Here is a 15758-nt window from a genome sequence, read left to right as displayed (position 1 = left end):
ACATGAGCCGACAGTGTGCCCAGGCGGCCAAGAAGGCCAACGGCATCCTGGCCTGTATCAGAAATAGTGTGGCCAGCAGGAGCAGGGAAGTGATAGTGCCCCTGTACTCAGCACTGGTGCGGCCGCCCCTCGAATACTGTGTTCAGTTTTGGGCCCCTCACTACAAGAAGGATGTTGAGATGTTGGAACGTGTCCAGAGAAGGGCAACGAGGCTGGTGAGGGGTCTGGAGAACAAGCCTTATGAGGAGCGGCTGAGGGAGCTGGGGTTGTTTAGCCTGGAGAAAAGGAGGCTGAGGGGAGACCTCATCGCTCTCTACAACTACCTGAAAGGAGGTTGTAGCGAGGTGGGTGTCGGTCTCTTCTCCCAAGTAACTGGCGAAAGGACGAGAGGAAATGGCCTCAAGTTGTGCCAGGGGAGGTTTAGATTGGATGTGAGGAAAAATTTCTTTACTGAAAGAGCGGCTAAACATTGGAACAGGCTGCCCAGGGAAGTGGTTGAGTCACCATCCCTGGAAGTATTTAAAGACGCGTAGATGAGGCACTTAGGGACATGGTTTAGTAGGTATGGTGTTGTTGGGTTGACGGTTGGACTCGATGATCTTAGAGGTCTTTTCCAACCTTAATGATTTTATGATAAATTCAGAACAATAACAATTGTTTCACCTATAAAATGTAAACACTTGAATTTCCATTGCATGGCTAACTTAAAAATATTCTTTTATAAATATTTTTATTCATAAAACAAAATAATTCCTAGTTAGACACGTCAAACTGTCTTGTCACAGTGTCATCCTATTAATGCTTCTGCCTTGTATATGCTAATGCAGCCATGCAAATAGCTAACACTACCAAAATCTTAAAACACAGACTAATGCTTCACAGGCTTTAAGCTATCATACTTTTCTATCATATAGAAGAGTTTTTCAAGACATATGTATCCAGCATGTCATTATAAAACAAATACACCTTATTCCTGAAAGTAATCTTTTTTCAAATAGTTTCTTAAATACGTTAAAAAATATCGATAAATGTAATAGAAAACTGACATGTTGACTGGTGAAATGTGAAGGAATATATATGTATATGGGTGCTTGCAAAGTTCAGGTACTCACCTTGCATTGGTATTTTATTAAATTCTCTCCAATGTTTAGAAAACATGTCAATACAGCAGTTACACAGAAAAAACAGTAGTAACAGCTAAGAGTTTTCATACTATCTGGCCCCCATTTTGCAGCCATATAGTTCAAGGGGCCATTACAGAGATCACCATGCACTGACCACCTCATTTCTCTCCCCTGCATTGTCAAATCCCAGATAAAAATTTGAGTTCCACTGGAAATGCAGAAGTCAGCTGACAGCAAGACCACAAAGCAGCATAGCAGCTTCTGAGATGTCTACGCTCTTATGGAAGAGTAGCAATTGATAATGCATTTATAACATCCTTCAACATATCTCTGTATTTAGAAAAGCAGAAAGACACTGACATGGAGTACCTGAAATTTATTCCTCTTCTGCAGAGACAAATTAATTTCTTATTATCCTTAGAACAGAAGCAGACACAGACTCTAGAACTGTTCAACTTTTCTTCCCAAGTAAAGTTAGGATCCAAAAGTAATAATGGAACATTTATGACAAACTTATATGCTACAATTTTTAAAATTCTATTGCAAGCTGTGATGGTTTTGTCTGGGATAGAGTTAATTTTCTTCATCGTAACTAGCATGGGGCTATGTTTTGGATTTGTGCTGGAAACAGTGTTGACAATACAGGGATGTTTTCGTTATTGCTGAGCAGGGCTTAACACAGAGTCAAGGCCTGTTCTGCTTCCCATGCCACCCCACCAGCGAGTAGGCTAGGGGTGCACAAGAAGCTGGGAGGGGACACAGCCGGGACAGCTGACCCCAACTGACCACAGGGATATTCCATACCATATGGTGTCATGCTCAGCATATAAAGCTGGGGGAAGAAGAAGGAAGGGGGGGACGTTTGGAGTGATGGTGCTTGGCTTCCCAAGTAACTGTTACGTGTGATGGAGCCCTGCTTTCCTGGAGATGGCTGAACACCTGCCTGCCCATGGGAAGTAGTGAATGAATTCCTTGTTTTGCTTTGCTTGTGCGTGCGGCTTTTGCTTTACCTATTAAACTGTCTTTATCTCAACCCACGAGTCTTCTCATTTTTACCCTTCCGATTGTCTCCTCCATCCCACTGGAGGGGAGTGAGCAAGTGGCTGAATGGTGCTTAGTTGCCAGTTGGGGTTAAACCACAACATAGGCATGGACAAAAAATACTTTTTCTTTATAGAACAAGACAGCCAGCAGAAGCAAGTCTGACAACCATCATAAAAACAGTCTTTGCTGGAAAATGAAACATAATATTCATCATGATTTCAAAATTAGAGTTGCCTGCTGGTCATGGAGCATAATTCTCTGTGGAAGCTTAATAGAAGGCTGCTGGCAGTATAACTTAATTTGAAATTAGTAGGACACATTATTGTCTCTGGCAAATTGTACCAGACTTACAGTTGCCAGAGTTGCCAGCTGACCAGAAATCTTTATCCAGTGATTTCAAACACCCCTCAAAACCTTGCAGGTCAGTCACTTTCACATTTCCTGTGGTCTACAGCCACACAGTCCTTACAACCCAGGTCCCTTTTTCCTGAAAGTAATACGGATGAATTTTGTTTGTAGTCATAAGTAGAGGCTCAAAGCAAATATGGATACTACTGCTTCAGATATAGCATCAAAAATACTGACAAAGAATAAAATAATTATTCCATGATGATCAGGACATGGTCCTTCAGCAGCAATTGTGTGAAAACATTATTTTCTCCTAGAGAAAATAATGTCAACCAAATATTATTGCCAAATAGTTCACTATCACAGTAACAGCCTGGCAGAAGAGAACTTCTCTCCACACATGACATTAGCAAATCTTTTTTTCACAAAAAATATGGAGCTGTTGTTCTTTTAATGAAAGCCACCAGCTTGTATGATTGCTGTGCTTTTTACACACTACTAGTCAGGATGTTTAACTTGTGAAGGTATTTTCTGGGTCCAAATAACATAACCAAAAAATTAAAAAAAGAAAACCAAAACATTTCATTATGGACTTGTGTACACACACCAAAGCTAGGACAAGCAGATTAGCCTCCCAATAGACAATGCGATTGCATTATTCCTTGCAGAACTTCTCTCTTCTTTGCAAAATCAGAAGAGGTCCTGGGGGAGGTTTACATACAGATGGCGAAACTGCATAGTAAAACAGTATTCAAATAAAAAGGATTTATTTTTTTCTTTAAGACAGACCCAGACCAATGATTTTTTATCTTTTCATTGAACTTCTTAAGTTGTCTGAGATTTGAATACAATGACTCTAGGTTTAAATAAAAAAAGTAGATATTAGTGCCAGGGTTTTGTCACTCTATTACCCTGTAGAGGTAGGAACTAAAAGTTTTACACAGCTTGAGGTGATAGACTTGTGTGTTACAGAGTCGTCATCCCCCTGCCCCCCCCCCCCCCCCCCTTTTTTTTTTTTTTTAATTTTTCCTCTCTTCAATGTGAGCTTACCTTGCACACAAATCTTACATGCCTTTTTTGGAAAAAATACAGTATGTTTATTATCTTACTGCTTCTTTTGATCACACCTCCAACCTAACCAAATACTGTAGCTGCAGGTTTAAGAGATAAAAATGACAGCGTAAGGTGATCAACTCCCAGCTCCTCATTTTACTGAATTACATTCCACCATTTTCAAAATAAGAAACTGACTAAGGCTATCATGATCCCCTTTTATTAAAAGCAGTAAAAGGAAACAGCCTAAAAACCATCTGAAATGGAGTAAAAAATTAGAGTTATAAATTCTGATAAATCCACATCTAAAGATCTGGTAATGCTTCTAGTCCATTTGGTCAAAGTTAAAAGTAACTGGGATATTCTGTACATCCCAATGCCTTAAATAAGCCTATTTTCTACAAAGAGGGATGAAGGAATAGGATGTAGGGTAGAAAAGAATTCCAGTGTCTGAAACTAGAACGTTATTAATTCAAATACAAGAATAGCACTGAAGATGTTATATTTTTTAGATACAGAAATGAAGAAAACTTCCAATGGAGTAAAATGACCCAACACAAGCCAAAACTGTAGTCTGTCTGGAAAAATATTTTTTACATTTCTTCCTTTTCTAATAAAGTGTCATAAGAACTTTAATTATCAGAGTTTTCACTATATCTGAAAGACTGTGTTTTCATTCTATTATGAAGATATGCACTGATTCGGACTGAAAAAAATACAACCAAACAGCTGAATACCACTGTCTGACATGCATAACTGTTTCTTGGAAGTCTCCTTGTGCAGGTCAATTTTGCTTGATCTTTTAATTACGGCTGAACAAAGATCTTAGACATATGATTGCAGAAGTGTTCATATTTCTCTTTTGTATACAATACTGTACATTGTTTTCCTGAATGAAAGCAGTGAAGCTCAGGTGATGCAACAAATACAGCTAATACCCAGGTAGAATTCTTCTGTCCAGCAAAGAGAGTCATGCAGACTGGACATCTACAGAAAATGTGTTCAATGAAAAGGGAACTCACCTGATACACGAAGAGAATTTATAACGTTATTCAGTCTCTCAGGAAAACAATTTTGACTCAGAAGCAAGCCATTCAAGTTTTACCCAATAAATTGATGCTTTTTAGTGTAGAAGTGCAACCTCCCCCACAAGCCCCCAATTACTGTTTGTGCTACTTGTGTCTCCCATCTTCTCCCAGATCAGCTACAAAAATGTTGGAAATTGCTCACTGATTCAGAAATAAAGCAATACAGCCCACCCATATTTTTAAGGATAATTTCTAACTTATTAAAGTGGATATGTATGCCATACCACCGTATCCAAGTTTGTTATATTTGAAAATATATGTAAGAGCACAACATTAATCACGTGCAAAAGTAACAGTATATGATTTTTTTTTTTAAATAGACTCAAAGGGAGTCATTAACTCTACATGTAACACCATTAAAGTGATTAAAATGTCCTCCTCCACTAGCTATGACATTCTTCTCCCCTGTAAATTACAATTGGTAGAGCACTTTCACATCAGTTAAGAAAATGTAGTTAGTAACCCTTTCCTGGTCTAGTAGCTTGAAGAAATGATTGCATACTTAGAGCAAACTTTGCATATTTATAGTGGCAAGATACAGTAGCTGTTTTTTAGGTATGACAACTATCAAAGACATAATTTTCCTGTGGCTGCAAACACCTTACAACTCAAAATATCAGAAAGGTCTCTAGTAAGAAACACTGTGCTATTTGTTCAAATGAGGGTAAACAATTAACCTAAAATATGGAATAACAGGAACTAACATAATTGCAGCTTGCACCTTGTATGTATAATTTTTATTTGCTGCTGTAAAACAAAGCAACAGTGTGAAGTCAAGCTCTTGCTTACATTTATTTGCTCTAGAGGTAAATGCATGTTCCTATACCAGGTTAATAAATTTTTTCAGAAACTGAAAACTCAGCTTTTCGGTTTTCAGTTGAAAAACAGAAACACTTAGCCTCTACAGATGTGTAACTCTATTTACAAGTTATCACCTCAATGATAAGCCCATAGATTTATAGAATTACTTTGCTGGACTGCTCCAGCACTCCTGTATCTCTTAAAAGCCTCCAAGCTGTAAAACTAGTTCAACTGCACAACCCCTCCACCATTACCCTACCAGTAAAGCATTTCCAATTCACCGTTACCCATTCCATAGCAGAAATTTAAAATGTGAAAGTACAGTTGTTCAATAAACCAACTGTCCATCTTTGGGTTACTGGTACAAATCTCACTCAAATCAGCTAGAGACCAAATTCATGCTGAACAAACAATTTCGTTAGCTGAGTTTAACAATCTGAGTTCAGTTCCTGGTAAACAACTATTTGTCTTAGAAATGATGCTACTGTAGGTGGCCTCATCAGAAAAGGTGCACCTTTGGAAGTTCAGCTTACTACCTTCTTGATAACATTTGTTTTCTGACAACTAATTGTACTTGAGGAAACTTTTGCAGACTGTTTGTGCTATGATCCCCCAAAAAGGACTTCAGTCTCCTTTGCTGTGAGCACTAACTTCATCTTACCCACAGAATTGTCTTTTAACTTGTACAAGTAAATGTTTTTTACTGGGACTTTTATAAGGAAGGTGAGAAGTTACTACTCAAGGACGTACACTGGAATCAATCTAATTTAAGATATTCTTTTGTGACCCTGGTGAACAGAGCTGGTACCTGTATTTGCAGGTGTAATCTAGGAAGTATTGTCAAGGACCGCATCACTAAACAGGGATCAGATAATTTACAGTATCAGAATAATAGAAAAGGTAAAACACAATCATTAACATGGAAAGTTACGTAACTTACAATACAATGTGTTGAGTTCTAGACAGTGATAATAAAAAGATGTTAGCTTCAATTGGAAGAGATTCTGAGAAGAGCTCCTAGGATGATTATGATGACATCCAGGATGAGATGACTAGAATAGTTATTTTTGCCTTTAAAAAGAAAATCTGAGAAATGGAAGTATCACTGCTGTCTACCCATACAAAGTAGCAGGGGAGCGGAAACAAATATTGAGAAGATAAAATGACTTAAAAAGCAATGCGAGATCAAAACACTTAAATTGTTGTAAACAACTTTATCTTTGATTAGAAAAAAGATTTTGAGAGAGGATTGATTAGAATTCCTTTTATTGACCACCAAAGGAATGAAGTTCTGGAATAGCCTTTGAAAGTAGTAGCAATGTATCTGTGTTTGTTAAAACAGCCAAATAAGCTAACAGAAGCAATTGTATGGTAGAACAGAGGAGCTCCAGAGTTGCAGCTGAAGACCTGTGGTATGAAGATTTGGGATACTGTTGAGCCATTTAGTGTGCTTTTCCCATTCACACAGGATTAAAACAGTAACCAGATACAAATGAAGCATTTTCCTCTGTAGCAGGCAGGCTTGGAATACTGCTTTTATTTTTTTTTTCTTTTCTTTCCTTCCCATAATCAGATGGAGTTCACCCAAGATCACCTGAGAAATTTAACCTAACAAATTTCTTCATAACAGGACTTAACATTCACTTTTGGTTTCAGCTGCCACTGGTGCCTTCCTACAGCATGTGATAGTTCTTCAAACTTTTAGATTGGATCCCAGATTTACACATCTAAATTCAGATGTGATCAGCAACTGTACTGATTAGAGCTCTTTTGACTTAAGAATTCAGACATGAGCTCACATGTAAACACCTAAATAACAGGTATCAGTCTGAAGCTGAAGTCTATCCTAATTCTATGCATTTCTCTTCTGTACTGTGGACCCCTTTGAAACAGACTCTTTTAAGTGGCTGTCCATTGCTGCAAGGGATTGAATTGGGTGACTGCAAGGATCTCATTAATTCTCGTGTTCATGAGTAGTTCACATGGATACCAAACAAACAGCTAAGGAAAAAATCTTAACTTTATGGAAACTGCATAGCAATATTCCAGACTTTTACCAGTTTTTATCCAGATGCTAATGAAAATATTCCCTGTAAGTGGCTCTTTGCGTGAAAAGATATATTCACTGAACATATTTGGTCAGGAATTCACTGATAAATGGTGATAAATTGGTGGTTGGTAACAGAGCACTTATATGTCATTCTGGCCTACCGTGTATGTAAAAACTACACATCTTTTTAATTAATATTGTCTATAGCATGGGATTTTAATGTTTCTAAGTCTGAAATCCCTTTTACCTTTAAGACTGTTGCCAATCAGAAATAAATTTTCCACATTAAGAATTTCAGAAAAAACAGCAATGTTTGCAAGGAAAAAAACCAAACTAATTCTTATCATAAAAAGAAACAGAGTTCTGCAAACAAAACTGAGAAATAGTTATATTGCATACTCAAGAACAACCAACAGCTAATGATTGGAAGCCTTGAAAACTGAAGAACATCCTGATTTCTGGCTGAATGGCTGCAATTTTACCAAAAAAAACCCTTCTAATAAGACAAGTTTTAAAAAAAAAATCTGCTACAGGTAGCAAAAAATCTGACAGCTGCAGATTGCCTCCTTATCTTCCATGCTTTGATCCTAAAAGCCTTAACACTGCTCTTCTGGAGTGTAAGAGCACACTCAAAGCTAAAACAGTATCAGTGGCTGCACTGTATTAAAGGTACAAGATGGTCTGCAGCATATAATAACATTTTGCATGGACACAGCTACCAGGCCAAATAGAAAAAGATTTCCCATACGTCAAAACTCTTCTGGAAGACGGAAAGGAAGTGTGGAAAAAGGCTTTTCCTACTTAGACACTGATGGGGACAAGATTTCTTAATAAGATTTTTTTTTTTTCCCCTCCATACTCTCAAGTTAAGCAAAACATTGAAATGAATAGGAAAATATCTATTTCCAGGATGGAGATCACAATCTGTTTTTTCAGGTTAGTTTCAAAAGTTACCTCTGAATTCCTTTAACAACGCTTGAGGAGACCAACTAGAGTTTTCTTAACATGACAAAAAGTCCCTTCTGGAGCTTTACATGTAATGTAACACAATTAAATTAAAAGATGTTAAATACTAAATACAGACTGTCCTAACACTTATAATTCCTCACTGCTTTTCCTCAGTAAATTTTCATCCATTTTTTCAAAAATAAAATAAGCCTAAAATATTTTGATATTTCAACGGATCAAGTAAGGCTCAGTCATGTAATAGTAATGAGTTTCATACAGGAAGACAATGGTTGAAAGAATAAGACAAGATTCACAAGGCTGCTAGATGCAACTATTTCCAGGTCCAAAATATTTACCTTAAGGAAAGGATTTTAACTTCGAGAAAATTAAGCTTTCATTTGGAAGTAATTTAGTTTACTTTTCCTGTATTGAAATAAAAAATTAAAGCAGTTGAAATTATCACATCAGCTTTGCTTACCATTTACAACCACTGGTATGTCTTACCTTTTGTAAAACACTAAGGTGAAAACATAAATAACACATATGCAGATAAACAAAAAAGCCATTAAAATCTGTTTTGCAAGCATTTACATTACGTAAAAATAAACAACTGACAAAATTCACAGTGACTTAAAATTACCTTTTTTCTAACTTTATAATATAAAAAAATGTTTACTACATCGTTTAAAACCCAATATTTAAAATCCAGTGCCATTCCCACTAAAAACTACTGGACTTTGGCTAGTGCTTTTGCAGGATCATGAATAGACTGATATGCACTTTTTTTTTTTTAGTTTCTCCTCACAGTCAGTAGCTCCCAATTATCTTGAGGGAAGCATGGTATTTAATATATACTGAATTACGAAGATCGTTACTTACAATGAGCTGTTTCAAGCCTACAAATGACTGTTCTACAGAGTTGGCGTTTAAAACTTGTCTCTTCACTGCAGCTTGCTCCCCCAAGAAGCGAAGCATTAAGTCTTTTACTGCATCTCCCTTGGTGTTCATGGAACAGAAAAAGAAGAAACATAACAAGACACTTTTAAACATTTTAAACATGTTTAAAACAACGTTTTAAACAACATTATTATGGGTTGAGGTTGGACTCGATGATCTTAGAGGTCTTTTCCAACCTTAATGATTCTATGATTCTATGATTATTTTAGCAAAATAAAATGTTGAATTAAAGCTGAGCAACATAGTTCCTTCCCTTTGAGAAATACTTGTTTTCCAGCAGTTTTTGTGTGAAATGAATATGAATGCATATATATTTACAGCATTTTAATGAAAACTTCTAGATTTACTCCACATTATTTGCTATATTCTTTTTTTCAATGTTTAGGTTTCAGTTAGCATAGAAACAGTCAGACTTATTTGCTTCTCATATTATTATCCTTCAAAGATCTAACAAAATACTCTTCAAAGATCTTACAAAACACAGTTAAGTTTTACGGGTTTTTATAATGGACATTAATGTTGAAAGGTGCAATCTACTGACCGAAGATACATGTGCACAGGATTGGCTAGCCTTAAGTATCCACAGAAAATAAACTTTGAGATATCATGAAACCAAGTGAACAGCAATCCTTCAAGCATTCTTAATTTCAAAAGAATTAACTGCAGGAATCAGTCAGAGAAATTGGGTTATCTAAGCTCAGTAATTTGAAAACTCGAGACCAGCTGAGACATAGACATTTGAAATAGATTTCTAAAGTTAGACAAGATTAATTCTACATTTTACGACATGGAGCAGCTAACAGGAAGAGTGTCCAAATCCAGGTTCTATTTCCAGCTTTGCTAGCAATAAACTGAATAACTCTGTATATGGCACCCTCTGTGCCTCAATTTCCCCTTCTAATCTTTGTTCAACTATGAATTTCTGTGTCTTCCCGTCTGTTGGCTGACATCCTTGTGGTTCTATGTACTAGAGATTTTCAAAAGTTAATCAAGAAATTCAAGCTTAATGTCAAGCAGCTACTGAAAAACTGTGGACCACACATTGACAGATGTTGAATACTCTGCTACTACTGTCTGCACACTCTTCAGTTACCACATCTGCCAATACAGAGTGTAGGACAGGGTGCAGGGGGGGGTCCTAGTCGTTGGGACTGTACACATTACCATATACAAGAGAAACCCCTATGCTGTCAGAAGTCACCATGTGCCAAAAGCAGGTACAGAAATTATTTATGTAAGATTTTGTCAATCTTATGTTTTTATGCATTTGTAATCTAGAAAAGCAATCATCTGAAAAGAAGGAAAGTTATCAGCAATATATTAACAATATAATTACATTTTTGCTTTTAAACAGAAAGCAATTTATAAGCCACATTCAGCCAGAGTAAAGATCTGTCTGGTTCATCATCCTGTCAGTGAATAGCATATGTTCGCAAAACAGTGTAAGAAACAGAATAAGCTCATACTGGTCTTTCCCAACTTACAGCAGCCAGAACTTTATGGTCCACCTGTGCCAGGGGACATACTTGCCTACCATTTTTAAACACCGACTGATAGACATACCTCCCATGACATTTGTCTTTCTCATTTTTCGGTCTTTCTCAACAAAAGTACATCTGAGGGTAATGAATTCTACAACTTAAAAACAGCTACATGGGCTGCAGAGCAGTTACTCCTTTTGTTATGCTTATTACTCAACAGTTCCTTCGCCATAAAAACCAGCAAATAATAATCCTCTATTTACTTCAATTCTTTTATGAATTTTAGATCATTATTGCTCTTGTAAGTCAAAAGGCCGTCTTCCTTTTAGCTACCGTTCACAAGAGAGAACCTCTGCACTCCTCACCATCACTCCTCTCTCTCCAATTTGTTTTAATTCCATTACATCTTTTCAGATCTGCGTTAACTAGAACAGTATGCAATATTTAAGATGTTAAAGCAGAAAGTGACTATGCAAAAATGTAAGCATACAAAGGAGTATTTGCAAAAATCCCTCTAAAGGAATATGAAAACATTCACTTGAAGAACTGAGGCAGGAAGCTGTTAGCACAGAGAGCAGAAAGCAAGCCACAAAGCCTTTTGCCTAAAAAAAAGGTGAGCTGCATAAAACACAGTAAAGCTTAGCTATGATGGAGATAATTGATATTAACTGTTTGCACTTTCCCCATGGACAATGATGGGAAAGACATTTGTGTTTTCTGTCTAGTTTCTTGAGGAATGAGACTGCAACTACTGTTTCACTACATGGAAAATTTTTACCTCTAATGCTGTCACCTATCCTATGAATAAACCAGATTTCCATCTTTCGGACAGAAGAGTCTGAAGGATTAAGAAAAGACAGTGTGTGCAAAATGACATAGATACAAAAGAATTTTTAATCCCAAACAACAGTACTTTGGAGGAGGAAACATTACAAATGAATGTCCTTTGTTTCATTACATCATGACAGCAGACAGTAACTGATGAAGAAAGGCATAATGGAAAGAGCATAAAAAGCAGTACTCCAACTTGTTCCCCATGCTCAGAGAGCACAGGTTCAGATAATCTGTACCACACACAATCCAAGGTAGGTTAAAAAATAATGTTTCTTGAATGATCAGCAAAAAGTAGCACACAGTTGAAATCAAGAACATTGAGTATTTTTCTTGGTGTGATTTATCCACTTAACTTTTAAGACAACATACTTGTAATAAAAACAAACACTTTCCGAGTAAGCAGGGGAAAAAAAAGGTACTGAGCACTTCAATACACATCACACAAAATTTCAGTCCTTCCCTGAAGCACGCTTACAGTTCACTGTAAATGCACTTTTCAACTAACTTCTTTGTCAACTGCATGCAGCCTGGTTTAACATCTTGCATTAACGTTTAGCATTAGCAAACTATTCACACTAGAGCTTTAATGAACAATGTTGGAAGCTGATTTAACACGGAAAACATGCCTCCCACAATGTTTCAGTTGACATTTCAAGTACTTTACAATTATAGTTTCAGTTAAATATACAATTTGCACTACTAGAAGTGTATGGAACAATGATACCAAACTAGGGGAGATGTCACGTCAGTCAAGACGTGCACTCAGGCCACTGAAAAGCAGTAGCCGGAATTGAAGAAAGTTGTATAAACATAAAAGCACTTCAAAACTTGTCCCTGCTGACATGCCTATGTGACTGCTTATAAATTATAATTAATGAAGAAAGCTTTAATTCCACTGATGATTTTACATCAGGTCTTACTGTAGAAATACATCACACGCACGTTGCCATAATGTCTTCTTTTCAATTACATACTAAATGGTAGATCTGCATATATGCACATGCCCAGATTCAGGGAATCATGAGCACAAAATAGCCTTTAATCCTTGACCGGACTGAGGAAGGTGAGAGAGAGAGAGCTATTGTAAAAAAGGAGGCCCGCAATAAGGAGAACCTCATCCTTGGGGCCTGCAGAAGGGATTATTCCTGTCATCCATCCCATTAGCTGTCAGGAGAAAATACTATACACTCTCGAATTACTCATCAAGGTCTAAGGGATTTTTTGGGGAAGGTGGGAAGGACCCTTCCATTTTTTTTTTTGAAGGAGTGGAGAAGGAGTAGCTTCCTATTACAGTGTTTTCTTTCACGCTAATTACTGGGCCCTGTGACAACAAACAAATGTTTTAAGATAAAGCTAACACAAGAAGTAGTAGCAGCATGGCATATGTCTAAAACTGGTATCGTTTGTTGCTTGTGACAGAAACCTAAGATTTGTCAGATAATTCAGCTACAAATCTGGACCTGATTCACTCCAGAAACTCTTCTGATAGTTCCTGCAGATTGGGAAGTTACTGCAGACTGCTCTCTGCTTGTATCTGACTATTGACTGATAACCTTTGTTATGCTACAATTAAGGATTAAAGTATCCAAAACCTCAACATCATCTCTCTAGACAACAATTCTATTATCCAGAGACATACATATGAAAGAGTAGGATTAGCCTATTACAAGAAAAAAATTCCATTACGATAGTTAGTCTTGGCTGAGCAGCCAGCATAAAATTGCTTCATGAGAAATACCGAATAGATCCAAGTGAAATTTCTCAAATTCTGAAAAAAACACTTTATGCCTTCTCACTAGTTGGGAACTCTGATAGAAGAGAAGGAAATGGGCTTCCACTACTACATTTTTCCCTTCATCATCTCATCTGGAGTTTTCCCTTTAATTCTGGGGTTATCCCTTCCCGGTAGCTTGCTTCAGCACTCAATCTTTCCTACAGGTTACACCCTTCCACTGCTTAGGGAAGATAAAAACGATGCAATTTCAGTCAAGTGTTAACATTATTGAGAGCACTGTGAATATCTGTGAAAAATGTTATTTCTCACACGCAAACAAAGCTGTCTGCTTTTAGACTTTGTAGTAGAGAGTACTGATTCTGTACATATTCCAAATATGAGCATTATCTTACTAACTAGGAGGACCAGAAACAAACTACTTAAAAATACAATCAGCTTCGGATTCTATGGAAACCGTCAACACTGTTTTTCAACATACCCAACAAATTTCACTATGAATAAATCAGATCTGGTTCTAGCCCCTTCATGTATGAGTAGGCAGCGACATCAAATTTTCTAATAAGGACTGAAGTAATACACACAAAGCGACCATGAGGAACAGTACGAAGCACTGTGATACACAGATTATTGGATAGCTCTAATACAGTATTTCTAACATATAATCATACACTAAGATACAATAATAGACTCTTACCTGGATATTATCAAATTTTAATCCAGGCATGGTGAGATTCTCTTTATCTATGAACACGGTGCTGTACTGTTGTGTGGCAACTGAAATGAGAACATTTCTGGTTTCCTCACTAGGAAGCCAAGCATCATTTCTTCTATCTAGTTCACTCATATTTAAGGCTGTGGCAAACGGGTCATCACTCCCAGCAAAAACAGCTTGGATTTGTGAGAACGGCTTGGGGGATTGAGTTATTTCTAGAGATGGTGGAGGACCACCTGATTCTGGTCTCCCATTTCGCACAGAGAAAGTAGGGTTAGATGAAGCACAGGAGCTGTCTCCACCATTAGAAAGAGAGGATATTTGTTCTGGAACTGAAGAGCTTGCATTGGGATTACTAACAGAAATAAAATTGGATGTGGTAAACGAATCAAAAAAATCAGAAGCTAAAGTATTAGTGTTAACAGTATCGCCAAAGAACTTGCTTAGACTAGGACTTGGTTGAACTACCTGTGGATTAGACTTCATTGGAGTCTCAATTATACTACTAAAACTGGGAGATTTTACCATCTGAGGCTCAAAACCATCAGGTAGGAACAACTGTGGCTGGGTATTAACATTGTTTCCTTGGCTGAAGATGGTACACACAGGAATAGGCTCAGCCTCAGAAGATGGTTTGCTAGTACTGGGTGACGATATCTGGTCCTCAGGTTTGCTGTCATCAGTATTATTTGGTTTTGTTTCAACAGGAACATTGTTTCCCAACTTTGGTTCTTCCTTCACTGCTTCCTGAATTGATTCTTCCTTTAAAGATGCCTGATCATCTGTTCCAATCTCAGAAATGTCTTTGGGTGTTTCTTCGTGTTCAGTTTCACTCTCGTTACTTAAAAACCCTTCTTTATCCACTTCTGCTTGTGTTTTTTGAGTATCTTTAGCTTCCATTTGTTCTACAATCTCCTGGAGACAACCAAGTTCACCTGTGTCATCTTCACTGTTGTTTGGAGAATCTGAAATAATGACACTCTCCATCATATGTTCATTAAGTTTATCTACAAAATTATTTGAATCTTCTGATATAGTTTCATTCCCTTCAGACTCAAATTCATCTCCACCAAGATCAATGGTTTCCTCATGAAAGAGAATTTCTTCCTGAGTTTTCTGCTGAACTATGTCTCCGCTGTCATCTTCATCCGAGGTGCTCTTCGCATCCTTAGCGTTACTTTCATTTTTCTCCATGGTAGCTGAAGAGGGAAAAACCCCCACCAAAACAAGTGTTAGTTTTATTACTCAGGTGTTGCTCAGGTGCCACCCTGAAACTCCTAAGTATCGTACAAATACTGAAATTCTTGCTTTAAAAATATAGTCATTTCACTACTTGACGTCTTTCATTTAACATCTACCCACGGAATAAATTGTCTGAAAAAGGCTTTCTCTTTACCCTTTTTGCAAGTCGCAAAAATATTGGGGTTAAAGAGGAAATGCCTCCCGCTAAAGACAGACAAAACGGCATTTGCTTTTCTGTTCGCAAAGACTAGCTCGGTCCCCGTTTAAGGAAAGGGAAGGTTCAATGGCCACGGAGTCACGCTGCCACCAGCGCAGGCTGTCGAGCCGGCGGCCGGCCGCAC

At 37.4% G+C, this 15758-nt stretch overlaps 1 protein-coding gene across 1 annotated transcript in view; it reads right to left on the bottom strand.

Moving 5' to 3' along the window:
* TRAPPC12 (trafficking protein particle complex 12) overlaps window positions 1-15369 on the bottom strand; it is a 56566-nt gene extending 41197 nt beyond the window's left edge. Inside the window, 2 exon segments of the mRNA XM_009329299.1 lie at window positions 9336-9452; window positions 14158-15369. Coding sequence (XP_009327574.1) covers window positions 9336-9452; window positions 14158-15369 — 1329 coding nt within the window.
* Between the last annotated feature and the right edge of the window lie 389 nt (window positions 15370-15758).

This window comes from Pygoscelis adeliae, unplaced genomic scaffold (genome assembly GCF_000699105.1).
Source record: "Pygoscelis adeliae isolate BGI_AS28 unplaced genomic scaffold, ASM69910v1 Scaffold17, whole genome shotgun sequence".
Classification (NCBI taxonomy): Eukaryota; Metazoa; Chordata; class Aves; order Sphenisciformes; family Spheniscidae; genus Pygoscelis; species Pygoscelis adeliae.
The sequence above is the reverse complement of the archived record's forward strand: the minus strand, read 5'-3'. Positions and strand labels throughout refer to the sequence as shown.